This window comes from Prionailurus viverrinus, chromosome B4, assembly GCF_022837055.1.
Source record: "Prionailurus viverrinus isolate Anna chromosome B4, UM_Priviv_1.0, whole genome shotgun sequence".
Lineage (NCBI taxonomy): Eukaryota > Metazoa > Chordata > Mammalia > Carnivora > Felidae > Prionailurus > Prionailurus viverrinus.
In genome coordinates, this window is record NC_062567.1 from 1,639,026 (window position 1) to 1,666,600 (window position 27,575).

Sequence of the window (27,575 nt, forward strand, 5' to 3'; positions counted from 1 at the left end):
GCTCTGTTGGCCACATTTCAAGAACATCTCTTCAAGGATGGGGAGCCAAGGGAGCTCACTTTCACCTTCTGACCCACAGGATCACAGATGCAAATGTTTCAAAGACCCGGGGCGCCTGGGTGGCTCAGTGGGTTAAGCCTTTGACTTCGGCTCGGGTCATGATCTCGTGGTTTACGGGTTCAAGCCCTGTGTCAGGCTCTGTGCTGACAGCTCAGACCTGGAGGCTGCTTTGGATTCTGTGTCTCCCCCCTCTCTCTGCCCCTCCCTCCTCACGCTCTGTCTCTCTCCTTCAAAAATAAATCAACGTTAAAAAAAAAATATTTCAAAGACCCAAGAATATTCTTGCTACTGGTTTGTTTGTATAAACAGCAAACTCAGACATTAAGGCCCACATTTGGAAGAAAGAAAAGAATGATACTGAAAATATTCATTATTTAATCAACGTACAAAATATAGGCACGGGGGAAATAACAGTAATAATTAATATGTGCTGTTTTACACCTCAGGAAAGGGAAAGCAAGAGCACTGACTTTAGGGGTTCATGGTCTTTTGTTGCAAAATGCAAGAATAGAGCTAGGCTTCCATTACGAGAAAAAAAAAAAAGAAGGAAAGAAACATAGAGGTGATCCAGTAGCTCGAAGGACCCCAAACCTGAAAGGTTCAAGAGCCGTGCTGAACTGCACTACAGACAAGGGAATCTGAGCTCATTGTTGGTACCGAGCCATCTCATCTAGTGTGGAACTCAGGGTCTTGCTTGATTCGGTTTCCAGTTTCTTCTAATGGGGACATCTACCCGCGAGGCGTAAATAGTGTCCTGAAAAGAAAGCACGGGCTTTGATGGAGTCTTCATCCTCACCGGCCACATTTGCCTCAGGGACTTTGCCCCACTTCTTCGTAATCCTTCTCCAGGGCTGCCAAGTCTTTCCTGGCCTCTAAGAACTCGCCTTCGTCCATGCCTTCTCCGACGTACCAGTGTAAAAACGCCCTCTTGGCGTACATGAGGTCGAACTTGTGGTCCAGGCGGGCCCAGGCCTCCACGACCGCTGTGGTGTTGCTCAACATGCACACAGCCCGCCGGGCCTTGGCCAGGTCCCCTCCTGGCGTCACCGTGGGTGGCTGGCTGTTGATGCCCACCTTGAAACCGGTTGGACACCAGTCTACGAACTGCACAGAGTTCCTCAGCTTCGTGGCTGCAATGGCTGCATTCACATCTTTAGGGACCACGTCCCCTCTGTAGAGGAGGCAGCAGGCCATGTACTTCCCCAGCCGAGGGTCGCACTTGATCAGCTGATTGGAGAAGTCAAAGCAAGCAGCGGTGATGTCGGACACGGAGAGCTCCTCGTGGTAGGCGCTGTCGGCAGAGACGATGGGGGCAAAGGCTGTCACGGGGAAATGTATTCTCGGATACGGTACGAGGTTGGTCTGGAATTCAGTCAGGTCCACATTCAAGGGCCCTTCAAACCGGAGGGAAGCAGTAATGGAAGAGACCGCCTGACCTATCAGCCTATTAATGTTGGCATAAGAGGGGCGTTCGGCACCGAGTTTGTGGTGGCAGATGTCATAGACAGCCTCGTTGTCCACCATGAAGGTGCAGTCCAAGTGCTCCAGGGTGGAGTGGGTGGTGAGGATGCAGTTGTAAGGTTCTACGACAGCAGTGGAGATCCTGGGGGCCGGATAGACCGAGAACTCCAGCTTTGTCTTCCTGCTATATTCTGCCGCGAGCCTCTCCATTAAGAGAGATGTAAATCCCGATCCAGTCCCTCCTCCAAAGCTCCGGAAAATCAAAAATCCCTGAAGCCCACTGCAGTGCTCCGCCTGGGGAAGTAAAGGAGACGTGAGAATGGGCCCAACGAAGCCAGAAGCAGTGAGAGGGGACACTACAAGCTCCCCCGAACAAACAAAACCTTCACAAAGGACTGGTCAACCGTGACCAGCGCCACGGTAACACATGAGAGCGTGTGGGGTAGGGGAGGCGCTTTAGAATTTTACTGTAGGCAAAACCTGAACATCCACCTGTTGTTAGCTGCCCTCCACGGGTTTATCTGCATGCGATCTAAAGCAAGGTCTCTATCAGTAACAAAGACAAGAAAATGACTGGCAAAATAATGAAGCAACAGATCCCTCCCCCTCCGCCAGTAGATGAAGTACTTATCACCTCTATACCCAGTCCACTCTGTGGGTGTAAAAGGCATCGCATTACTTAAGGATTATGTCGAACACCAAAACAGGTCCTAGACAAAGGATTCTCCAGATCCCCGAAGAAGAACTGACTGTTCGTAAGTAGGGTAACTCATCTCCAGGTAGGATATGCCTCTTGTTAACTTCACAAATAGTGGGATGCTACTGGAAAAGGACGAGTGTCCAGATGCTTTGGAAGTCTGTGATAACAAGATAAGCCACGAGTTGGGCAGAAGCAAGAGTGGAAGGGGGCTAATCCTTAAAAAGAAGGACCTCCTGCCATTTGTACAGCATGGATGGACGTTAAGGGCATTACGCTAAGTGAGGGAAGTCAGACATAGAAAGCCAGATACTGTATCACCCCATTTGTATGCATGGATCAAACTCATAAAAAGGGAAAGTAGAAGAGTGTCTGCCAGGGGCTGTGGGTGGGGGCAACCCAGAGTCAACGGTTGCAGGGCAGAAACTTTCAGTTAGAAAGTGAATGAGTTCTGGGGATCTAGCGGGCAGCATGGTGACTCTAGTCCACAATACTGTATTGTATGCTTGAAAGCTGCTAAGAAATGGGGCGCCTGGGTGGCTCAGTCAGTTGAGCGACCGACTTCAGCTCAGGTCATGATCTCCCGCGGTCACGGGTTCAAGCCCCACGTTGGGCTCTGGAGCCTGCTTCAGATTCTGTGTCTCCCTCTCTCTCTGCCCCTCCCTCCCTCGCACTCTCTGTCTCTCAAAAATAAAGAAGCATTAAAAAAACTAAAATAAAAAAAGGAAGTTGCTAAGAGAGATCTTAAACGCTCTTACCACACGCACACACGTTAACCATATTCCCGCAATCGCTGTACAGGACAGGTGTATAAAATCATCACACGTATACCTTGAATTTACACAATGTTGTGTGTCAGTTAGACCTCAATAAAGCAGTGGGGGAAAAATAAAACATTTCCCCATAAATCTAGAAAAAAAAAAAAAAAAACCAAAATAGAGCAGATGGGGCTATATATAACAAGGGTAAAGGTCTCTTCGGCCCTTCCTACGGAACAAAGCGTAATCAGAGCCAACATACGGTGGCTTCTCGACTTTGCGCATCCGCAAGAGGCTCCAAGGGGAGAGGCTGGATGCCGTGATGCCTGTGCTAGAAAATGCCGGTCCCTTGGGAGGTGGGGCCCAGGCACCGGGGCACCTGTCTAGGGAGAGGGGAGCCACTTGCCAGCTTTCGGATCCTCTCCAGCACGAGGTCGATGATGCCCATGCCGACAGAGTAGCGGCCTCGGGCGTAGTTGTTTGCCGCGTCTTCCTTGCCGCTGACGAGCTGCTCCGGGGGGAAGAGCGAGCGCTGCCGGCCGGCTCGGATCCCATCTGCAGGGGGAGACGAGGTCAGTGCGCTCCCATCTGCAGGGGGAGAGGCGCTCAGCGCGCTCCCATCTGCAGGAGGAGACGAGGTGGGCACGCTCCCATCTGCAGGGGGACATGAGGTCAGCGTGCTCCCATGGTCAGGGGGAGACGAGGTCAGCACGCCCTGCTCCGAATTCTTGCACGGCCCAGGACCCCAATTGCTCCGTCCTCCCGTGTGGTGGACAAATGGCTTGAAACCACGGAATCACCCTTCCTTAGTCTAGGGACAGGTATCATTATTCCCAGATAAGCAGAAAGTATGTTTCCCTATCACACACCCTTCATCAGTTCCTTAGCTTGCCGTGGCTTCGGACAAGAGAAATCTGTTCTCTCACAGCTCAGGAAGTCGCACATCAGGGTGTTAGCAGTGCTGGTCCCTTCCGGAGGTGACAGGGAGAGGCTGTTCCATGCCACTCTCCTGGCTTCTGGTGACCTCTGCCAGTTTGGGGAGTTTCTCTGAGTGTACCTGCATGACCCCAGTGCCTGCCTCTGTCACACGTGCCATTCCCCCTGCCGTGTCCCCTCTTCTTCCCATAAGGACACAGACCGTGGGCTGTAGGGCCGACCCCCATCCAGTGTGACCCCATCTTAACTCAGTACAGGTGCAAAGACCTTATTTCCAAATGAAGTCACATTCTGAGGTTCTAGGTGGACACAGATATTTAAGAGACACTATTCACACCCATCACACACCCTGGGATCACACTGGCATTTCAAGGCCAGGTACCTCTATCCACAAATGGCCAACTGTGTGCCAGCAAAGCAAGGAAAAGCGTACCAATCTAAATCATTAGTAGGATGCAAGGAAAGAGGCTTTAACAAGGAAGGTGTGGCCAACTCAAACACTCACACAACTCAAATGCAGTTAACATAAATGCCTAAAACAGGGAAACGGGTTATGATACTGGCAATCTTCAGTACAACCAAGCGCAACTCCTGCCTACTTTTGTTGCCTTTTAGAAACCTGGGCAGCATGAGGAAAAACCAAGACACATGTGTCCCAGGTCCATGTCCTGCTCCCCAAATTCAGAACCATCCACATAGCGCACTTCCTGAAGAATTATGTTGGAGGGCTAAGCAGGCTCTGGGGACGCTGCCCTGGTTACGGCGGGACACTGCACGGCAGCAAGGGCGTGTGTCCAAGAATCCGGTTCCTGCATTCAGGTTCTCCTTCCCCATTCAGCTACGGGGCAGTCACTTACCATCCCTAAGCCTCCATTGTCGCATCTCACAAACATGGATAATAACAAGACCTGCCCCATTGAACTGTTACAAGGATTAAATGAGATCACAGGGCACAACACACAACCCACAGGAAACCATTACAAATAATAATGATACAGGGGCGCCTGGGCTCAGTCAGTTGAGCTTCCGACCTCAGCTCAGGTCATGATCTCGCGGTTGACGAGTTCGAGCCCGGCATCGGGCTCTGCGCTGACAGCTCGAAGCCTGGAGCCTGCTTCCGATTCTGTGTCTCCCTCTCTCTCTGCCCCTGCCCCGCTCGTGCTCTGTCTTCTCACTCTCTCTCAAAAATAAAAACATTAAAAAAAATTTTTTTTAATGATGATACAATTAGCTCAGGACATGTATTTATGCAAATTCCACACTGGTCCCGTCACCAGATACCTATAGTTCATTTCAGAAGATCACTGCCTAAGAGGAAATGAGCCAATGTCCAAGAACAAGATGGCTCTCTCAACTCACCTTGCTCCCCTGCACATCACCATGAATTTCTAAACCACAATTTTGTACACCCCCAAATACTTAAATTTACCAAAATTTATTTAAATGAGTTTTAACATACGCACACCAAAAAAAATAAACAAACAAAAAACCCAAAGTTAAGGTTTTTGAAAGATACACTTATAAACAAGATAGAAGTGGGCATATAATTCTGGGTGGACTCTGCTTTCCACCTAAAAGTCTAAGGCTGAATTCAGCCTAAGAAGGGAATTTATAGCATTCTGGAAGCCCGGTTCTTCATGATAATGTCCAGTTGAGATTCTGAAGGTAGTTCCATAAATTCTTTCAGTAAAATCGACTTTTCCAGAGATCAGTGATTATAGCACTGCCATTCGTGAGCACACCCAAACTGTCCGCTCCCTTCCTGGCACCTTTTCCACTTTGCTCAGAGACACGAGTGATCTGGCCCAGAGTCTTTACCTAACCAGCACCCTCAGGAAGTGAAGTGGTTTTTAAAAAGGATGATTTGACAATCCTTGCTTCCTTACTTCCAAAGCTGTTCGGCCCCACTCCACCTGAAATCCTTACAACTGTCTCCCCCAAAATCTTAAAGTTGCCAAAGCCTTTCTCCAACCACACCTCCTAGCCCACGACCCAGCCCGGTGGTCTTTCTGTACCATTGCCCCCCCACTCGGCCCCAAGTTCCTGCCACACCACACGGAACTCCTGTGACACGTGCAGGTTCCTCCAGGCCTCTGTGAATCTGTCAGTGCTGCTCCCTCGGGAGAAGACGTTGGATGGCTCTCTAGTTACTCGTCCCTTCCTTGGGGACACCTCTGCACCTCGCAGACATTTCTGTTGTTACTAGGTGGCATCGTACAACACTGACATTTTTTAGATAAAAAATAATCAACCGCTGGCAACTTTATATGGTTCGGCTTAACACAGCTGTTCGTGTTGCTACCACCATTTACATTGTCTTCTCCACTAGCTTATGCTGTTTCGTTGTTGTTGTTGTTAAAAGAGAATGGCTCTTCAAAGCATAAGAGACTCTTAAAAACTGAGAACAAACTGAGGGTTGATGGGGGGTGGGAGGGAGGGGAGGGTGGGTGATGGGCATTGAGGAGGGCACCTGCTGGGATGAGCACTGGGTGTTGTATGGAAACCAATGTGACAATAAACTTCATATATTGAAAAAAATAAAAATTAAAAAAATTTAAAAAAATTAAAAAAAAAAAAGAGAATGGCTCTTATTAGTATGCAAATCTGGGGCCAAACCCAGTTCTACCCTCAAAAGTTCAACGATCTAAGGCAAGTTCCAGAACCTGCCCAAGACTGGGCGGCTTCATCTGTCAACTGAGGATAGCAAGGTTTCCTGACAGAATACTAAAGGGATTATAGGAAAATATCCGTGCAGTTCCTCACTGATACATGGTACTGCTATGGACTGAATGTTCGTGTCTCCCCAAGATCTGTCTTGAATAGGTGTTGAAGCCCTCACCCCCGGCGTGATGGTGTGGGGAGGTCACCGGGCCATGGGGGTGGGGCCCTCGTGAATGGGGTTAGTGCCCTTGTCAGAGGACAGAGAGCGGACCTCTCTCTCTGCTATGTGAGGACATGGCAAGAAGGTGGCCATCTGCAAAGCCAGAAGACAGCGCTCATCAGAGACCGACCACGCTGCCACCCTGGTCTTGAACTTCCAGCCTCCACAACAGCGAGAAATAAATTCCACCGTTTAACCCCTAGTCTACGATATTTTGTCACAACAGCCTGAACTCACTAGGACGGCAGCAGGGAAGGGATCAATATTCATTCATCTGTCTACTCCCATTACCTAGATGGATGAATGTTCATTGAATTTTGCTAAATTCCTTCTCACCACGACCTTGTGCTCCCGGCAGTTTCTTTTCCCACTCCTCCTCCCTTCGTGTTACTTTCACGGGTCTGCTCACACAGCCTGGCCCTGCGACGGGTGATCAGAGCCGGAGGCTTGCCGCCCGCCCCAAATCCCTCCTCGCCTGGTCCCCACCTCACGGGTACCATCCACCCCAGCTTTGCTCTCGGCCCCTTCAGACTCACACTTGGCACACTCCTCACACGTCACTTGACCCTCTGTCCTCCTCTCCAAACATGTCTTAAATCTCTACTCCTATCTCCAAGGTCTCACACACCATCACCCCATTATTCCAATCAGAACTCCTCAATGAGCACCTTCCTCCCCGCCACCAAATCCTTGGTCACTACCCCAGAGAAGAGAGGGAAGGAGGAGAAGAACGATGCACCCTCAGTCATGGGGCCCCACAGCCACTCTGAACCGTCCCTCCCTCCCCTCTCTCCCTTGTTCTGCCTAGGAATATCTTTAGTAGAATTCTACTCCACAAACACAACCTAAACTTACCTTCCCTTTACTCAAAACCACTCAGGCTGGCTTTGGAGAACATCAGCCACTTTCACAGCTTTTTAGTACTAACTCTATCGGGTAACTTTTCACTGAACACCTCTGGTTTCCCATCTTCTAAGGGGAAGGGACCAACCTGCAGACCCTTCAAATTCCTCATGCCCAAAACTAGGTCCCCTTCTGGAATTCCTACCTCATTTCTCAACCCCATTATTGAAACAGCGAAATCTGGGAGACACCCCCGAATTCTCTCAAGAACATCCATTGGCAAATGTTCCATTCCTGTTTCTTTTTATTTTTTTTAAAGTTTACTTACTTATTTTGAGAGAGAGAGAGAGAGAGCGCGCGCACAAGCAGGGGAGAGGCAGAAAGAAAGAATCCCAAGAAGGCTCTGTGCTGTCAGCACAGAGTCCGACACGGGGCTTGAACCCACGAACCATGAGATCATGACCTGAGCTGAAATTGAGAGAGTGAGATGCTTAACTGATTGAGCCACCAGGCGCCTCAATCCTCTACTGTTTAGACCCTTCTCAAATTGGTATTCTCCATTCCAGTCCAACCAACACAAAAATCTTGTAACTTAATCTACTCTCTTTCTAGATCAGTACTTGGCACAGAGCAGGTGCTAAAGAAATATTGAATACAGGAATGAATACATCTCTGTGATTAATATTACTGAAGTATAGTTCTAAATCTGCCATTCCCTTGCTCTAAGTCTTTTGATTTCCCATCAGATTCATACCACACATATTATTCAAGGAAATTCCATAGTCTGCCTCCATGCCAGTTTAAGTCTTCTGTGACTCCACTGTATCAACATCCTCTCCATTTTCAAGCAGAAACAATATTCACAGGTATCTGAGTGTGTCTTTGCTCGTGTTTTCCATTCTCTTTCATCTGTGAACTGTTAAAAGTCCTCTTACCCCGTCTTCAAGATTCAGCTGGACTATCACTTTGTCCATCAAGTCTTTTCTGATCTCTTCCAGAGAGGTAAGGCTCTCGCCCTCTCTTCCTTCAGCTCGCCCTCTCTTCAAGGCCTTCCTTGACATTCTTTTAGAAAAAGCACCTCCCACCACTTGGACAACATTCCCTACCCCTACGGCTCTGCCTTATTTTTCCCCATCCACCGATCACCATCAGGCACGCTATTTGGTTTTTATAGAACTGCCCGCCACTAGAATATGGGCTCCATGAAGAGTACGACTACATACACCTCCAATGTCAAGGACAGTGCCTCACACGTATGAGGCTCTCTTAGTTGCTGAAGAGAACAAGGAAAATCAGCACCTTCTCCTCCAAGCTGGAGCATACGCCTCTTTGGTTGGGCCAGCTCTGGACCCTCTCTTTATGCTGTATTCCAGAGGACTGGGGAATTTCTTCTGGTTTCTTCCTGCCTCCTAGCTCTTCCCTGACTTGCTCAGCTCCTGATCCCAGGTCTTAAACCTCCAACTGGCCCAGCGTCTTCGGATTGGCACAAGTTAAAATACCTGCTACAATATTCATAATTCTGAGATGTGGCCTCTCGCGTTGCTTCTTTAGTTACATTTACCGCAGTCCTCTGGGGACATATTCCACTCCGTCCGGGTTTCGGGGATATCAGACTGCAACTGAAGCTCACGGCTGCAAAGTCCCACTTGTCAGAAACAAAAATTCAGATATTCTCTTCGGGCACTGATAACTCAGAGTCCAAATACAACGTAACTGCCTCTCTTAGCCTCAGACTAGCTTCGCCTGTTCTTGAAGCCACTGCTATTTCCTTATTTTTAATTCTTTCACGTCTAGCAAATACTGAATCTGTCTGCAGGCATCCGGGCTTCAGCGTTTCTCATGTTTCCCTCATAATAACCCTTTCCAGCTTCTGCTTCCCACGGGCACCAATCAACCTTCAGTGTGATACCTGATCTGACATTGTTCTGATCGGGAAATGAACTCTAATCCAGCACGTACAGACTGCATTTTCCAAGGATGGCCACCAGAGTATTTCTCATCTCATGTGTGCTTCTCAGACCTCGCTCTTGGTGCATCAAGAGGTGAGGTCTTATACTCCCTTCCTCGGTGAATCTCTGTTTGTAATGGCCTTGACCCAGCGAATAACAGCAGGTCAACACCCTTCCAAGCCTAGAGTATTAAAATGCCATGGACTTCAGCCTTGTGCTCCTGGGATGCTTGCTCTTGGAACCCCGCTGCCGTGCTGTGAGGAAGTCTCGGCAGCCCGCGGGGAGGCCCGTGGCCCCCACAGCCCTGACCCAGCTCTTAGCCAACAAGCCAGCACCAACTTGCCAGCCATGAGGGTGAAACACTTCCAAAGTGCATCCTCCAGGGGTGCCTGGGTGGCTCGGTCGGTTGAGCGTCCGACTTCAGCTCAGGTCATGATCTCACAGTTCGTGAGTTCAAGCCCTGCGTCGGGCTCTGTGCTGACAGCTCAGAGCCTGGAGCCTGCCTCGGATACTGTGTCTCCCTCTCTCTCTGACCCTCCCCCGCTCTCACTCTGTCTGTCTCTCTCTCTCTAAAATAAATAAACATTAAAAAAATAAATAAAAAAAGAATTCTTCAAAGTGGATCCTCCAGCTCCCACTTGAGCCTCCTTAGGACACCCTGTAGAGCAGAGAGGAGCACTGCCCTCTGAGCCCCGTCCAAACTGTAGAGTCATGGACAAAATAGTGATCATTATTGTTTCAAACCACTAATTTTGGAGGCAGTTTATTACACAGCAGTAAATAATTGGATGCATAATACCAAACCCAAATCCACCCTCCTCTCCAGCCTTTCCAAGTCAGTAAGACCCCTTCCTCCCCCCAGCATTTCTGTAGACCCATTTCAAGTGCTTACTCAAGTCTTCCATTAATAATCATAACGTTGTATTCACTTCCCCCACAATTAGAAGATTTATTTGGCTCCTTGCCTCTTTGGAATCATGTTCGGGTCATGCCAAATTTCAGATTCTTTGTCAGAAGCTTCTAGCAACCGGCTTTCCAATCCAGGAAAAGATCTAGTCTTCTGCTACAACAGACGTGTGTGGAGAAACTCACAAGGTTTGAATGCGTTTTATCACATAGGAAAAGAGAGCTAAGCTAGTATGCCCTCTGGGTACCTGACATGGTCATGAGTGACCTTCTAAATTTAAAAAGGGTCCCTGTGATCCTGTTGAGATAGATCCAGTGTAATCTGATGATCCCAGGCACTCGTACTGGGTTTGTGTGCTGTGGTTGTGGACCTGGTTAAGCACGCTAGAACGCCAGCCCCACATTACCTATAACAGTTGGCTCCAGGTCCGTGAAGAGGGCTCTGGGCACGTGCTTCCCGGCTCTGGTCTCACTGAAGAAGGTATTGCAAGACGCGCCCATATGCTCCATTTTAGCATTCTCCACCTGATCCTTTTTACTGTCGAGAACAGCGCCGTCTGGCTGGATTCCATGTTCCAGGCAGTAGAGTTCCCAGCAAGCATCCCCAATCTGGATGCCAGCTTGGCCAATGTGAATGGAAAGGCACTCCCTCTGAAATAAGCCATAGTAAGTTAGAACGAAGCAGGCCTTCTTAGGTAACACACGCTCTGTCCCTCAGTAATTCTGCTCACAATTGAGAGAAACCAACTAGCTGAAGCCAGCAACAGAAATGTATTATAAAGCTAATGAAAAGAGTCTCACGGAAAGCAAAAACCAGGCTGCAGGTAAGCTTTAGGAACAATTAAACCAAGGACTCCAATTTCACTAAAAGGTTTCTTTCAACAATGTAATTTAAGCGCCTATTGTGCAATGGGGCTAAGAATGAGGTAAGGCTATATACATGTTAAATACCATATATGTATACAATCAAGCTGCCTCACCCAGAAGAATAGCTGCTAGTTACTGGAAAGGAATAAACCCCGCCCCCTCAAAAATCAATTTATAACCTTGACACGTATTAAGACCCAGTGCACTTTAAAGTGCTACCTTTTCATATCTTGAGATTTTATATTTACTATTCAGATGTGCTCTGAATAAGGAAGGATGTTCTAAGCATAAAAGTAGTGGAAAATTTACCAAGGAAACTTACATGTAAGGGATTTAACAACCCAGAAATGTTTAGACTCAATACTGTAATAAACAAACAAAAATGTTGATGTATGTAAAAATTAACTTACATACAGTCCTTCACATTAAGGGCTATAGATAAGGCAATTTTATATATATTAATTAAAAAAAAAACACTTGTGGGGTGCCTGGCTGGCTCAGTCAGTAGAGCACGTGACTCTCAATCTTGGGGTTGTGAGTTTGAGCCTCACGTGGAGGGTAGAGGTTACTTTAAAGTAAAATCTCCTTTTTCCCTAGACTTCAATAGTTTTATTTTATTTTATTTTATTTTATTTTATTTTATTTTATTTTATTTTACTTTATTTTATTTTACATATATTTTACCACAACAAAATTTTAAAAAACACCTCAAAACCCTAGCATAAGGTATACTCCATAAAAGTACTTTTTTTGTTTATACTTCTGGAAATTTCCCACATATACACATACATACTTAAAAACACTCAGAAGTGTAACATACATGTTACTATACATCGGGTTTCTTTTTTACCTATTAATACATGTTGGAGAGCTAACCATTTGTTTGCATAAAATAGTTTATTTTTATTTGTATGTATTTAATTCTTTTTTTTTCTTTAATTTGAGAGAGAGTATGCATGCAAGTGGGGGAGAGGGTCAGAGGAGGAGAGAGAGAAAATCCCAAGCAGGCTCCACAACCAGCACACAGCCCAATGTAGGGCTCGATCTAATGACCCTGGAATCATGACCTGAGCCAAAATCACGAGTCAGATGCTCAACCAACTGAGCCACCCTGGTGCACCCATCCCCAAAATAAAATCTTAAAAAAAAAAAACCCACTTATGATACCTAGTAGGTAAATAGGCAAATGACATACATAGGTGGATTATTAAGAAAGGAGTCTCAAATACAAAGATTTAGACACACTGGCACTCACGGCATTATTTAGAAAGTGAAAATCAAGAACCAGTCTACATTCATGTATCGTTGGGCATTTTCAAAAGGGTTAAGTAACCCTTGAATATTTTTGACATGGGAAATGCTTATGATAAATTATCAAGTAAAAAAGTATGTAAGTTGTATAGTTGTATACAAAGTATGATATCAAATACATTAGAAAGTAAGCATAGAAAGATATTGTTTTAAGTTTTTAATTTATTTATTTTGAGAGACAGAGTGCAGGTGGGGGAGGGGCAGAGAGAGAGGAAGAATCCCAAGAAGGATCTGCACCGACAGCACACAGCCAGACACGGGGCTCGAACCCACAAACGGTGAGATCATGACCTAAGCCAAAATCAAGAGTCGAACGCTTTACCAACTGAGCCACCCAGATGCCCCAAAAAAGATCTTTAAAAATGCAAAAAAAAACATTAAATCTTAACAGCAGTTGTGTCTGGACAGTGATTATTTTTCTTGTGTAAAGTCTACTGTTTCCTACCACCCTCATTGGCCTCTACTCTCCCTCCTACTTTTAAATCACCATTCACATCTTGTTCTTAAAGGCCACCAACTAACTTTCTTGATAATTTACACAGACACGAATATTTGCTCCTCTGAGAGAAGGAAAGAAAAAGTTACATCCTGAAAACCTCAAGGACAGCAGTTGGGGATTTGCACGTTGTTGGGTTCGGTGGCTAGTGGGCATGGGACAGGTTGAGACTCAACGACAAAAAGACCACTCAGTCCAGGGAGGGAGGGAGGCAGCTCTGGCTGATCACAGCCCTGCAGTCAGACTTGGACTCTGTTCTTGTTCCTGCTGCATCAAGCCCGTGTACTTTGTCTCCTTGATTCACAAGGTCTGGCACAGCCCTCTCTGCTTTATGAGGGATTCAAGTTCACCGCTTGAATACCTCCTCCCCCTTGTTCCTTCTCTGTGTAGCTACGGGTCTCCTGTGACAAAGGCTGTGAGCTCAATTTAGAAAGCACCTCACTAGGGGTGCCTGGGTGGCTCAGTCAGTGAAGCGTCTGACTTCGGCTGAGGTCACAATCTCACAGTTCGTGAGTTTGAGCCCTGCGTCCGGCTCTGTGCTGACAGCTCAGAGCCTGGAGCCTGCTTCAGATTCTGTGTCTCCCTCTCTCTCCCTCTCTCTGTGTGTGTGTCTCTCTCTCTCTCTGTCTGTCTCAAAAATAAATAAACATTAAAAAAAATAAATAAAGCACCTGACTCAGTACCAACCAATATTCCCACCTCTGTATGGCATATAAAAATCAAACAACATGTTCCATCATAAACCAGCTTCTAAGACTCTTAAAGCACGGCCTCATCCCTCCCGTACCTGCTGGGCTTCCAACGATCTCTGCACATCAGCTACCGTAATCAGATCAAAGCTCCCTAAATTTAGGTAACAGTGTCTTCACAAGGTCTGTTACCCTATGATTCAGACATAGGCATGATAATGTCCTTTTAGGACTCGCCAGGAATACTTGGCCCAAGAAGGACCAATCAAGACATAACTGTGTCCCAAAGTACAGAAGGCTATCTATACTTTCTGCTTCTCTTAGCCTTTCCCTCCTTTCGGAGTATCTGCTAAATATTAGTCACACTATAAAATAAAACTGTAAACTGCCCACCAAATACCAATACTGGTAAGTCACCGCACATTCATAAATGCTGCTACCGTGGCTATTTGAATTACTAGGAAGGCACTATTTTCTAATTCACTTTTTATTTTGAGATAAAGACAAGATGGGGCGCCTGGGTGGCTCAGTCAGTTAAGCGGCCGACTTCAGCTCAGGTCATGATCTCACAGTCCGTGAGTTCAAGCCCCGCGTCGGGCTCTGGGCTGATGGCTCAGAGCCTGGAGCCTGCTTCAGATTCTGTGTCTTCCTCTCTCTGTCCCTTCCCCACTCATGCTCTGTCTCTCTCTGTCTCTCAAAAATGAATAAATGTTAAAAAAAAAAAATTAAAAAAAAAGACAAGTTGTAGATTCATACATGGTTGTAAGAAACCATAAAGATCTCGTGTACCCCTTACCCATTTCCCCCAGCAGAAATACCTTGCAAGACTACATATATCGTACAATATCACACCCAGAATATTGAAAGTGATTCAGTCGAGACACAGAACGTTTCTGGGACCACAGGGAGCCCCCACGTAGGAAGGCATCATTTCTAAGAACAAAACAACTTAAAACATCCTTAAAATGTTGAAGAGAGAGTCCAAGGGGCTAAGAACATCGAAGATGAATAAGCAGTATGAAAGGCTGCTTCCATTTAAGAATTCAAAATTCTAACATACTAAAAATTACTGAGACTGGCACATAAGATACTAAAAGGCCAGTGGATCTTAAAAGATGATCCCCAGGCAGGAATTATAAGTAACTATGTTCATTGTTGTCCCCCGAGAACTGAAATCAAGAGAGGACAAGGAGATAGATGTCCGTGTACTTTACCCGGCCACGCATTTATGAGCTTAGCAATGGTGACCTGGGTCTGAAGTCCCCAGAAACTCTACAAGCCTACCTAAAAGTGAAGCAATTTGATTTCTACAGAAAACCCAGCATGCCAGGTCTAAAACAAACATGGAACGAAAGGAAGGAGGGCTCCCTGCTTCAGCACTTCAATTAAGAGCAGTGAACAGGGGCACCTGGGTGGCTCAGTCCAACTTCAGCTCAGGTCATGATCTCACAGTTCATGGGTTCAAGCCCCATGTGAGGCTCTGTGCTGACAGCTCCAAGCCTGGAGCCTGCTTCAGATTCTGCCTCTCTCTCTCTCTCTTTCAAAATACAAATAAAATTTAAAAAAAAAAAATTAAGGAAAAAAGGAGTGAACAACTGCAAATCAACCAAGCTTCTCCTAAAAGCTGCAAAACTACAGATGCATGGGATGAGAGCTTATCCAAATCTGCCTCAAACACAGTTATTGAAAGAAACAAATGGCCTCCTTAAAAATCTCTTCCTTTGTATTAAGACTTTATTAAGGATGGTTTGGTAGTGAAGTGGGCCAAATATGATGGGTAAAATTTGCTACCACACCGAAGCAACAGTGATAACAAGGTAGGGGACCATAGCCACTTACCATGCTGCTCTGGAGGTGCCCCACTGGCCCACGGTAATGACAGAGGCGCACACCCAGGCGGACTTTATCACAAGGCAGGAAATGACTCCACCTGGGGGCTGAGACACCTGCTTCTCTTAAAGGAGTCCAGCCTCCCCTCAGTCTTTCCATTCTCTTTTCTCAAAGGGTCTGTGCGGGACCTGAACACCCTGGGAGAGTCTGTGCACAACTACAGATGACTTAATTGGAGCTTACCCAAATTTGCTTCCAACTCAAGCTTACTTTTGTTCAAAATAACAAATGTCTTCTTAAAAAGATCCTCCTCTCCTATTAAGAATGTATCAAGCATGGATGGGGAAAGATGATGAGTAAAATTTGCTTCAATAGCAATTAGTAAATAGCTAGAAAAATAGCTTTTTCTAGTATATAAGTACTATGTGAATGTCTTCTCCTTATATAAGATTCAAACAGGGGCATCTGGGTGGCTCTGTCGGTTAAGCGTCCAACTTCGGCTCAGGTCATGATCTTGCAGTTCATGGGCTCAAGATCCACATCAGGCTTTGCACTGACGGCATGGGTCCTGCTGGGGATTCTCTCTCTCCTCTCTCTCTGCACCTCCCCCACTTGCACTCTGTCTCAAAATAAATAAATAAACATTAAAAAAAAAAGATGTGTTAAATTTTTCCATTATGATTGTTGACTTGTCTGTTTTTCTTTTCTGACAATTTTTTGACAATTTTTGCTTTATATATTTTGAGGCTGTGTTATTGAGAGCATGTAAATTTTAAATTGTTATATTTTCTGTGGAATTGAAATGTTTTATCATTTTAAAATGACTATATCTACTAATGATTTTACCTTAAAGTCTTTATTATTGAATATTTTTTTAAAAAATTTTAATGCTTATTTTTGAGAGACAGTGAGTGAGAGAGCATGAGAGCATGAGAGCATGAGTGCGGGGTGGGCAGAGAGAGGGAGACACAGAATCCAAAGCAGGCTCCAGGCTCCGAGCTGTTAGCACAGAACCCGACACAGGGCTAGAACCCACGAGCCGTGAGATCATGACCTGAGCCAAAGTCAGATACTTAACTAACTGAGCCACCCAGATGCCCCTTTATTATTGAATGTTAACATTACTACTTGAAAATTTTTTTTTCAACGTTTATTTATTTTTGGGACAGAGAGAGACAGAGCATGAACGGGCGAGGGGCAGAGAGAGAGGGAGACACAGAATAGGAAACAGGCTCCAGGCTCTGAGCCATCAGCCCAGAGCCCGACACGGGGCTCGAACTCACGGACCGCGAGATCGTGACCTGGCTGATCGTGACCTGGCTGAAGTCGGACGCTTAACTGACTGCACCACCCAGGTGCCTCAATATTACTACTTTAATATAGATTTCTTGGTTAGTATCTGAATGATGTCTTTCCCATCTTTTTACATTCTTAAAAATGTAAAAATCTTTCAGTATTGTCATATTTTTATGTGTCTTTTGTAAGCATAATGTAACTGATTTTTTTCTATGTATCTTTATTTATTTTTTTAACGTTTATTTATTTTTGAGACAGAGAGAGACAGAGCATGAACGGGGGAGGGGCAGAGAGAGAGGGAGACACAGAATCTGAAGCAGGCTCCAGGCTCTGAGAAATCAGCACAGAGCCCGACGCAGGGCTCAAACTCACGGACCGCGAGATCGTGACCTGAGTTGAAGTCGGACGCTTAACCGACTGAGCCACCCAGGCGCCCCTGTATCTTTGTTTTTTTTTATTTTGAGAGAGAGAGAGAGAAAGAGAGAGAGTGAACAAGGGAGGAGCAGAGAGAGATGGAGAGAGAGAATCCTGATCAGGCTCCACACTGTCTGCACAGAGCCCGGCGTGGGGCTCAAACCCACAAACCATGAGCTCATGACCTGAGCAGAAATCAAGAATTGGATGCTTAACCCACTGAGCCACCCAGGCGTCCCTCTATGTATCTTTTAATCGAAGAATGTAGTGCACGACATTTAATGCAATAACTAACATAGCTGGGTTTAGAGATCTTATTTTGGGCCTTTATCTTGTTTATCCCCATTTTCTAGGTTGTCTTTTGTATCCTTCCTGATCTTCTTTTGAACCATCGAAACGTATTTAAGCATGCAGGGAACTATTGCTGTTGTTTTATAAAATCAACGTTTGCTTTAGACTTCCCCACATATTACCATTTTCTTTGCTTTTCATGCCTTCTCCCATTTCAGAACTTTTTTTTTTAAACTTCTTCTGCCTGAAGTAAGTCCTTTAGAATTTCCTTCAGTGAAGTCTTTTTCTTTTTCTTTTTTTTTTTTTTTTTTTTTTTTTTTGCTTTTGTCTGAAATACCTTTATTTCACCCACCTTCCTGAAAGGTATTTCACTGGGTACGGAATTCTATGTCGGTATCTCTCCCCGGATCCACTGGCTTGTGGCTTCTGGTACAGCCTATGAGAAGCTGTCCGTAAAAATGTTATTCCTTTGAAGGTCTCTCTGGCTGGGTTCGAGTTTTTAGCTCTGTCTTTGGTTGCTTTAGGTTTACCATCATGTGTCTTTATGTTTATTTCTTTATTTGTCCTACTTTTGATCTGTTGGGCTTAATCATCTGTCAATTCACGTCTTTCTTAAGTTTTAGAGAGTTCTCGTTATCTTTTTGAATATGGCTCTCTTTCCATTTTCTCCTTCCTCTTTTCATTACTTTTTTTTTTTTAATTTTTTTTAACGTTTATTTATTTTTGAGACAGAGAGAGACAGAGCATGAACAAGGGAAGGGCAGAGAGAGAGGGAGACACAGAATCGGAAGCAGGCTCCAGGCTCTGAGCGGTCAGCACAGAGCCTGACGCGGGGCTCAAACTCACGGACCGTGAGATCATCACCTGAGCCGAAGTTGGACGCTTAACCGACCGAGCCACCCAGGCGCCCCTCGTTAGACGTTTTTTACGTTGGCTTATACATCTCTTAATATCTCCTATTTTCAGTTACTTTGTATCTTTCTGCCACATCCTGCTTAATTTCTCCAGCTATCCTCCTGTTCATCCACTGTCTTTCTCTGGCTTTCCCTAATCTTTTTTTTAAGGCCACACACTGAGTTTTCAATTTTAATTATTGTTCTAGAATTTTTTTTTTCCAAATCTGCTGCATCCAGCTTTTTTTTTTTTTTTTGGTAATTGACTATTTTGTGATGATATTTTCCATCTTGTCTTCTATTTGTTTAGACACAGTCACTGTAGATGTTTCCTAATCTGCATGATTATTCGACAAAACAAACATCTTTGCAGGTCTCTTTCCTCTGTCAGTTATTCATTTATTTATTTTTAATGTTTATCTATTTCTGAGAGAGACAGAGCTCGAGAGGGGAAAGGCCAAAGAGAGAGGGAGACACAGAATCTGAAGCAGGCTCCAGGCTCCAAGCCATCAGCACAGAGCCCGATGCGGGGCTTGAACTCACACACCATGAGATCATGACCTGAGCCAAAGTCGGATGCTTAACCGACTGAGCCACCCAGGCGCCCATGTCAGTTATTTTTTCTGATTCTTACCACCAGTGACCTTTTTTCCTTGTGTGCTTGCTTTTGACTGTGAGCTTCTGGTTTTCTTTGAAAACTTATTTGAAGTCTTTGAGGTCTGGGATGGACACGTTTCTCCAGAGAGGATTTGCATTTCCTTCTTCAAGTCATGTAGGGGGTATCATCTGTTAAAATTGATTCACTCGAGTTTTAGTTTTCAGACTATCCAAGGGAAGCAACTTGGGGTTACTTTGTAATCTAAGGCCAGCTTGTGGCTATAAAATCCCTCCCAATACCCTGCTCTGCTCAACACCAGGGAAAATCACCTTGTCTCTCTTGGGTGTTGAGAAGCTGGGGTGCGTTTACCCTTATTCTAAACGTATTTGGGGAGTTGACCATTATGGAGAAGGGTCTCCTATGAAACGGTCTTGGATTGGGCCCTGGGCATTGGTCGCTGTCCCTCGTGTGCCCATCGAGTCCATGAAGAATGAAGTGTCCCCGTTTGGCAAACACCCGTAACACAAAGGGGATTTCTGGCTTCCACTCACCTCTCTCATTTCGTAAGAAATGGCCTACTAATTCTTTACTATCTCATTCATCGGTGCTTTCAGTATGTTCCTTTGTGCTTTATTTGGGCAAGTTTTCTTTTACTTAGTGGTCAAAGCGGTCACGATAACTTGTCACATCCTGTTACTGGAGCAGGAACTCCAATCGCTTCTTTTTAAACTTGCTGTGGATGCACCTCTTTTAAAAATGGTGAGTCTCTGTCGTGCGTTGGGAAAATGTAGCATATTCACATTTCTGTGATTACAATATGCATGGGTATACTCTTGTCTTACTTTATGTTTTCCACTATGTTTTTTATTACTTTCCTCCAATTTGAAAGACTGATTAAATTTTCTTTGTACCACAAATTTTTCGCTCATGGTTTGTAAGTTGTAACACATTTTCCAGTACTTCTATTACTTTAAAATTTAATATGCAAATTTAATTACATACATTAATGTATATACTTTATTTTAATCTTACATATTTTAGTCTTTTAGAAATAAATTGCCCCCAAAACATGCACACACACACACACACACACACTTTCAATCTTCCCCCTTTTATTTTTAATATTTTTTAATGTTTATTGAGAGAGAAAGGGAGAGAGAGACAGAGTGTGAACAGGGGAGGGGCAGAGAGAAAAGAGGGAGATACAGAATCCGAAGCAGGCTTCAGGCTCTGAGCTGTCAGCACAGAGCCCAATGTGGGGCTCGAACTCACAAACCGCAAGATCATGACCTAAGCTGAAGTCAGACGCTCAACCGACTGAGCCACCCAGGCACCCCAATCCTCCCTTTTTAATGCCCATCCTCACCCCCACAGTTTCCAAAATTGATAATATCTGGAATTTTAGTGTCATTAAAATAAATATTTTACATTAGCCATCAACAATTATTTAGGCATAAATAGAAATTGTACTGCCTTCTTAACACACTACTGCTTCCTATATCCCATTTATTCTTATTGGATTTGTTAGTCATGTTGCTGGATTATACATGCAAGTAATTCTTTCAATTTTGCAAGTGGTACATTTGATAGCTTCTTGCGTATCCAAAAATGTGTTCATTTTTCCCCACCCTTAAATAACAATTTGTTTGAACATGAGATTTTAGGCTCCAAATTTTATTTCCTCAAAACTCTGAGGATACTGACCATTATTGCTTCTTTCCAATGAAAAATATTGCACTGCTCTGAATCTTTGTTCCTTGGAGATAGCCTATTTTTCTCTGAGCGCTTTTATGATTTTTCTCTTTATTTCTTCTAACATGAACATTTCCATGATGTATCTATATGCAATCTTTAAATCACCTCATTCCATACCTGGAGGACTCTTCTAATCTTCAGGTCATATTCTTTCTTGGGTCTGAGCTTTTTATTTATTTATTTGTTTTCTCCTCTCCTTATTGCCTGTTCTCTCTCCTGGAACTGTTGTTGGATGTAAGTTGAAATTTTTAATTCTGCCCTTTTGACTTTTGACTTCTTTCATGCTTTCCTTTTCTTGGCTCTCTGCATTATATTCTTGGAAAATTCCTCAGCTACAACTTTTGGCCAGTTAATTTGCTTCTCATCTGTGTTAGTCCTGCTATTGATATGTCTTTTGGTTTACTTTATATTTTAAATGACCAGAATTTTAGTGTGTTTTTTTTTTCATGGAATTGGCATCTCACCTTTCCCTTTGAAGTCTTCTTCTGTTTGCTTTATTTACTCTCTTTCCTTGTGTCCTAATTCTTCCCCCTTTAGGATTTTGAGGTCTGTCTCATTGTGAAGGTTTTCCTTAAATCTTTTAGCAATCACTGTTTTGTCTTTTACCCAGTTTTGTCTTAGACTTCTGTTTTCCAGCCTGTGCTATTTTCTACAGCCTGCTTCTAGTTATAAAGGGGGAGGGTTGGAATGTACCGCCAGTCGGAGTGGCTTGTATCTCTCTTCTGGTTTAGTGTTCCCCATCCTCCCTGGAATATTCAGCTTCCTGAGGCACTACTCCGTATGTCCAGCTCCTGGATCCCCACTGCATTAGCCTGTGGGCAAGTGTACTCCACATGCAGAGGAGGGGGAAGAGGCCAACTGACACCCCTGCTCCAAATGTACCTCCCCATTTAATCACCCCAACAAATCACTCAAACTCCTTCCATATCTTGTATCTGTTGATTCTGCCTGGGGAGCTCCCTTAATCATGTGCTCTCCAGCAGTTTTCTCCTGAATTTATGAGGTCTACGTGTTACAGAATTTGATCTTCATGAAACCAATCCTGTCTGTCTCTACCTGCCAATAATCCCCCAAATTTTTAGGGTTCTGATCGTTCCATGTAATAAAGACAAAGAGTAAGTCTGTTCCATTTTATAAAATCAGAATCTTGTTTATTTTGTTGCTGTGTCAGATTTCTCCCCTTGGCCCCTGATATTTTTAGTTTGAGACAAGGTAAGGGAAAATCAGAAGATCTGAGTATCTCATTTCTGGCCATTGACACATTCGGTATGTTTAATTTTTTACTTTTTTTTTCATTTTTTTAACGTTTATTTATTTTGAGAGAGAAGGAGGGGGGCGGAGAGAGAGAGAGAGAGAGAGAGAGAGAGAGAGAGAGAATATGAATGAGTAGGGGAGGGGCAGAGAGAGGGAGACAGAATCCCAAGCAGGCTCCACACTGTCAGTGCAAAGCCCGATGCGGGGCTCGAACCCACAAACTGTGAGATCATAACCTGAACTGAAACCAGGAGTTGGACACCTAAATGACTGAGCCACTCAGGCACCCCTAATTTTTTGTTTTTAATACTCAACCTCACTTAGAGCTGTGATTAACTTAAGATTTGCAATTAGAACAAAATTAGAAAAATCTCGTTTGTAATGTAATTTAAGAAACATATCCTTTTTTTTCCTTTTATTTTAGTAATTCCTTTATTCCTTAGAAGACTAAATCTTAAAAGAATAAAGTTTCTTCAACTAATAATAATTGGAATTTCAAGTCTGGAGAAGTCTTCTGCTGTGATGGTTAGTTTCATGTGTCAACTTGGATAGCCCGTGGTGCTTATTCAATCAATCACCAATCCATGTATTGCTATGAAGTCATTTTGTAGATACCGCTAACACTGACAATCAGTTGACTTTATGTAAATATTACTCTTGATAATGTGGGTGGGTCTCACTTAATCAGTGGAAAGGCCTTAAAAGCAAAACAGCACTATCAGCTTCAGCTCCTACCCAAGAGTTGCCAGCCTGCCAGTCTGCCCCACTAACTTCAGATTTTATAGTGTCCACAATGACATAAACCATTCCATGAAATAATCTCCACAGATATATAACATGCAACTCCATTACCTCGTATACATGTAAACATATACTTTAACCTCTCTCTGTATAAATCTCCGTTTGTCTATAAATATAAACATATACATAAACGTTATTTATTACTAGCTCTGTTTCTCTGGTAGAACCCTCACTGACACAGGCGTGGCTGTCCTTAGGTCCTGAGAGAGAGTGAAAGAAAACTTGCAAGTATAAAAGTGTATGTTTATGGTTAGGATTTCCTTTCTTTACAAAGTTCCTCCCTTCAGTATTTTTTAATATAGGCCAGTCAATTTGCTGGCTAAGAAACTGAGAAGAAACCTTCTAAGTGAGAAATTCTTGTTAAACGAAAATTCTTCAGCTCTGAGAAATAATTCTCATTGATACACTGACCTTTCTGAAGTTATCTTTGCTAATTCTCCGTTGGCGGCCCTGGTGGCCACAGCAAAAGTCACTTTCCATTGTCATTCCCTCCCCCGTGGTACCCACATGCCTACCTTGTTCCCCCTCCATCCTCCTCTCCCATTGCTAACATGATTCAGTATTTTAAAACTTCAGTGGCATGTTCTTAAGATAGTCTAAGCATGAAAGAAATTAGCCCCAATCTACTTCTAATTAGTAATGCTTTTCCTGGTTACACATTTTTCCCTCCAAGTTTCATTCTTCTTTTTTTTTTTTTAAGTTTATTTATTCATTTAGAGAGAGTAAAAGAGAATGTGAGTAGGAGAGAGGCAGAGAGAGAGAGGAAGAGAGAGAATCCCAAGCAGGCTCCACGCTGTCAGCGCAGAACCCAACGTGGGGCTTGAGCCCACGAACTGTGAGATCATGACCTGACCTGAAATCGAGAGTCAGATGCCTAACTGACTGAGCCACTCAGGTGCCTCCCAAGTTTCATTCCTCTTAAACCCTCCAGCTAGCACTCCAGTTTCCAATTTTACAGTTTTTCTCATTGACATATCTAAAAGCAAACCAATATAGCAAATGATGATAGATAGATGCAAAAAATGAACAACTTTCACTTCACGTACACACAAACACACATGATAGATTTTAAGACACAACAAACCTGATTTCAAATAGTCTGCCCCGTTGTGCCAATAAACGCTCTTCTGCTGGTCCGGTAAGATTAGCGAAACTTTTCTTCATAAAGCAAGTTTACTGTAAAGTAACCTCCTCATTGGCAGTTTAAGAAAGCACAGCCTTAATAGCTTTAAGACACGAGTCTGAGGACTCGCTGGAAGAACAGAAGTAAATCCACGGCACAGAGTGGTCAGGCAGACTGTCAGAAGTGACAGGATGAATTCTCGGGATTCTTCCTCTACAACCCCCCTTATACACCAGCTAGTACACACTGTGTGACCCTGCTGGTTGCTGATACAAGCATGATATGTATCACTTGGTAAGCAGGTTTACAAAAAGAGAGTTTGATTTCTTTAGAGAATATAAGAGAATAGGTTTTAGAATTCTTGATTTGGGTCCTAATTTGTATTAGTATACTAGTCGTTGAAATGATCTGAGAACATCCCACAAGAGAGTGTTTGTAAATCGCTGTTTGGGTGGAAACCAGCTACTTCAGCGTGCCTGGATCGCTCAGTTGGAGGAATGAGGCTCTTGATCTCAGGGTCGTGAGTTCGAGCCCATTGTTAAGCCCCGCTTAAATAAATAAGCTTTAAAAAAACAAAGCTCTTTAGACAGCATTTCTGTACTGTTTTACTCTAACTGCTGCAAAGCAATATTTTCTTTTTTAATTTTGGGTAGGGTAGGATAAAGTAAAATATCACAACATGATTCTTATAACACAAGAATTTTTCCTTGTGGTATAAACGTAATTCAAGTTCAGCATCTCGTGATTTAAAAAATTATAAAACACAAGAAAGTAAAAATAATAATAACTTAATACTCATACTCTGACTACCTAGAGATATCTTAATACATTGATTTTTATCTTCCTCCTCCGTTAAATCTCTTATAATTCATGACTCAGGATGTACTGATTATACCTCTATAGTCCATGTTTTTATTTAAAAATTACGGTATACTTATCCTATTATACACTTCATAGTTCATTTTTGTTGACTGAAAATATTTTTTCCACGGGGCAACTGGGTGGCTCAGTCAGTTGAGTGTCTGACTAGCTCAGGTCATGATCTCACAGTTCGTGGGATCAAGCCCACATTGGGCTCTGTGTTGACAGCAGGGAGCTTGCTTGGGATTCTCTCTCTCCTTCTCTCTCTGCCCCTCCCCTGCTCGCTCTCTCTCTCTCCAAATGAATGAGTAAACATTAAAAAAAAAAACCAAAATATTCTTTCCAGTGGGTCAACGATAATTAACCATTTCCCCATCATTATTTATTTAGACTACCTTTACTTTTTCTGATATTATAAACATCAATGCCATTAATATCTTCACATTGCAGGGAAAACAAAATTTCAATTCTACCCTCTCAGTGTGTCGGGCTGGGCATGAGAGTTAAAATGACAGAACACAGATTAACAGGGGAAAAGCAAATAAATTTTCACATGTACATGGGAGCTCCCCAACCCCAACAGGAAAAAGACGATCCAACGAAATGGCAAAACCTTAGTGCTCATATAGTAGGTCAGATGAAGAGAGGCAATCGTGCAAAAGTAGCTAAAATACATGAGGAGACCAAGGGAAGATAAGAGTTATTCTGATAAGTGCTGTTTGTACAGAATTCTCTGTACACCTGTCCTCCCAATCTCTGATGACAAGAAGATTCCTTTCTTCCTGGCACAGGGACAGCAGCTGCTCACATGGAAGTTTTATCTCCAGTTTTTAGGAAGAAAAGTGGAGATCAGAATGTCCTTCTTGTATCTGTTGTTCTTCAAGTGCCCACAGCTCAAAATAATCCTAATGTCATATTCCCAGCTGGCATATTCTACCCTTTCATGTATGTATAATTTTATTCCTTAGGACAGATTCCCAGAAATGGAATCATAGTATCAAAGGAGAAGTTATTTTTAATGTTTATTTATTTTTGAGAGAGAGAGACAGAGACAGAGCACGAGCAGGAGAGGGGCAGAGAGAGTGGGAGACACAGAATCCGAAGCAGGCTACAGGCTCCCAGCTGTCAGCACAGAGCCCCAAGGCGGGGCTTGAACTCACTAACCCTGAGATCATGACCTGAGCCGAAGTCCAACGTTTAATGGACTAATCTATAATAACCCGGAAGAAGTTATTTTTAAAGACTTTGAGACATAAAAAGCAATATTTAAAATCAAAGAATGTGCTATTTAACAACCGTCTTTTTTATTTAAGGAGGCCCTTTATTGGATGCTGAGCTTTTTGCCGCCTTCATACACTTAGAGGATGAAGGCACCTTCACTCTCTTTCGCTAAAGAGAAAATGTCTCTCCCTTTTGGGAGACAGGACGGCTCATAATTCGTTCTTAGTGGTTTCCTAGAGACAGCCCTGAGAACACATTTCCACCACCTTTGGTAACTGGGGATTTATCTCACATGAATAATTGAGCGCGTATGCGGCCAATAACGCAACATCAGTTTGGGTCCTTACTCTCGATCCCTCTTCTCCCCCGATACTAAGAAAGATCTAAAGTGCTTCCAATCTGCCGTGGCCTGTGGCTTAAGTCCTAATGAACACTGAAATAGGTAACGGGCCTTGGGGATTTAGAATTTGGGTCTGAACTAAATCCAAGGCCATCCAGGAATCTGCAGGACTGACCCCTTCACCATCCTGCCTGGCCCCGTTCCATTTAAGCGCCGAAAGGGCGGGACTTCACGTTTCCTAGCAACCGCCCGCTGCCCCCCGATTGGCTGGGCGCCGCACGGCCGCCATTTTCAAACCCCGGAAGATGGCGGCGGCGGTGGCGGCGCACTCCTGACAGGAACTGCTCTCCGGGCAGCAGTGGTCGGGCGCGGTGCCCGACCCAGCGGGTCCCCCGGGCACCCGGCCACCGCCCCACCCCCCTCCGCGCCATGGAGCCCGAGCAGGCTGCCCAGAAGCAGCCCCGGCCGCGGAGGCGAAGCCGCCGGGCCTCCGGGCTCAACGCGGACGGCGCCGCGGGACCTTCGGCCGACACCCCCAGGCCGGGGCCCGACGGCCGGTAAGCGCTGGGGGCCGCAGCAACCGGGGACCCGGGCGTCCGGTCCGAGCGCGGGGCGGGGGGCGGGGGGCGGGGAGGGACGCGGAGAGGGGCAGCTGCTCACCCCCCTCCTCCCCCTCCGCGTCCTCCTGGTCCTCAGGCGGGGCGCGCGCTGCTGACCCTCCTCCTCCTCCCCCTGGCGGGGGCGCGGGCTCTTTACTCACCTCCTCTTCCTCCTCCTGGTCCTCAGGCGGGGCGCGGGCTGCAGTCCTCCTCCTGTTGTTGCTGCTCCTCCCCCTCCCCCATCACCCCCCTCCTGCTCCCTCCTCCTCCCTCCTGCCCTTCCTCTGGCCCGGCGCGCGCTGCCCACTTCCCCCTGCCCCGCCCCTCCCTCCGGGGCGGGGGCGGGGGCGGGGGCGGGGGCGGCGCGGGCCGGCGGAGGAGGTGGGCTCTCCGCGGGCCGGCCGGGGGCTGCAGCGGGGGCGGGTGCTCAACGCAAACCCGGAGA

The 27,575-nt window shown here is 45.0% G+C and overlaps 2 protein-coding genes across 3 annotated transcripts in view; one reads left to right on the top strand and one right to left on the bottom strand.

Annotated features, from left to right (window-relative positions):
- Positions 1-415: 415 nt before the first annotated feature.
- TUBAL3 (tubulin alpha like 3) lies at positions 416-27,359 on the bottom strand. 2 transcript variants are annotated; one of them, XM_047864933.1, is made up of 4 exons: positions 27,292-27,347; positions 10,899-11,142; positions 3,383-3,531; positions 416-1,815 (listed from the first exon to the last, which is right to left on the bottom strand). In XM_047864933.1, exons 2-4 carry the CDS (start codon positions 10,999-11,001, stop codon positions 871-873), a joined length of 1,197 nt encoding a protein of 398 aa, XP_047720889.1. In that variant the 5' UTR covers positions 11,002-11,142; positions 27,292-27,347; the 3' UTR covers positions 416-870. The 2 variants fall into 2 exon arrangements, with proteins under 2 accessions (XP_047720889.1, XP_047720888.1); XM_047864932.1 differs by lacking the exon at positions 10,899-11,142 and having other exon boundaries at positions 27,292-27,359.
- NET1 (neuroepithelial cell transforming 1) overlaps positions 26,824-27,575 on the top strand; it is a 60,545-nt gene continuing 59,793 nt past the window's right edge. Inside the window, exon 1 of the mRNA XM_047864929.1 lies at positions 26,824-27,088. Coding sequence (XP_047720885.1) covers positions 26,961-27,088 — 128 coding nt within the window. The 5' untranslated portion in view covers positions 26,824-26,960. The remainder of the gene's footprint in view (positions 27,089-27,575) is intronic.

Coding starts and splice junctions, on each gene's coding strand:
- TUBAL3 (XM_047864933.1), bottom strand. CDS start 11,001: ATGGAGCATATGGGCGCGTCTTGCAATACCTTCTTCAGTGAGACCAGA. Junction 3,532..10,898: donor CCTGGAGCCAACTGTTATAG/GTAATGTGGGGC, acceptor CTCCCCCTGCAG/ATGGGATCCGAGCCGGCCGG. Junction 1,816..3,382: donor TGGAGAGGATCCGAAAGCTG/GCAAGTGGCTCC, acceptor TTACTTCCCCAG/GCGGAGCACTGCAGTGGGCT.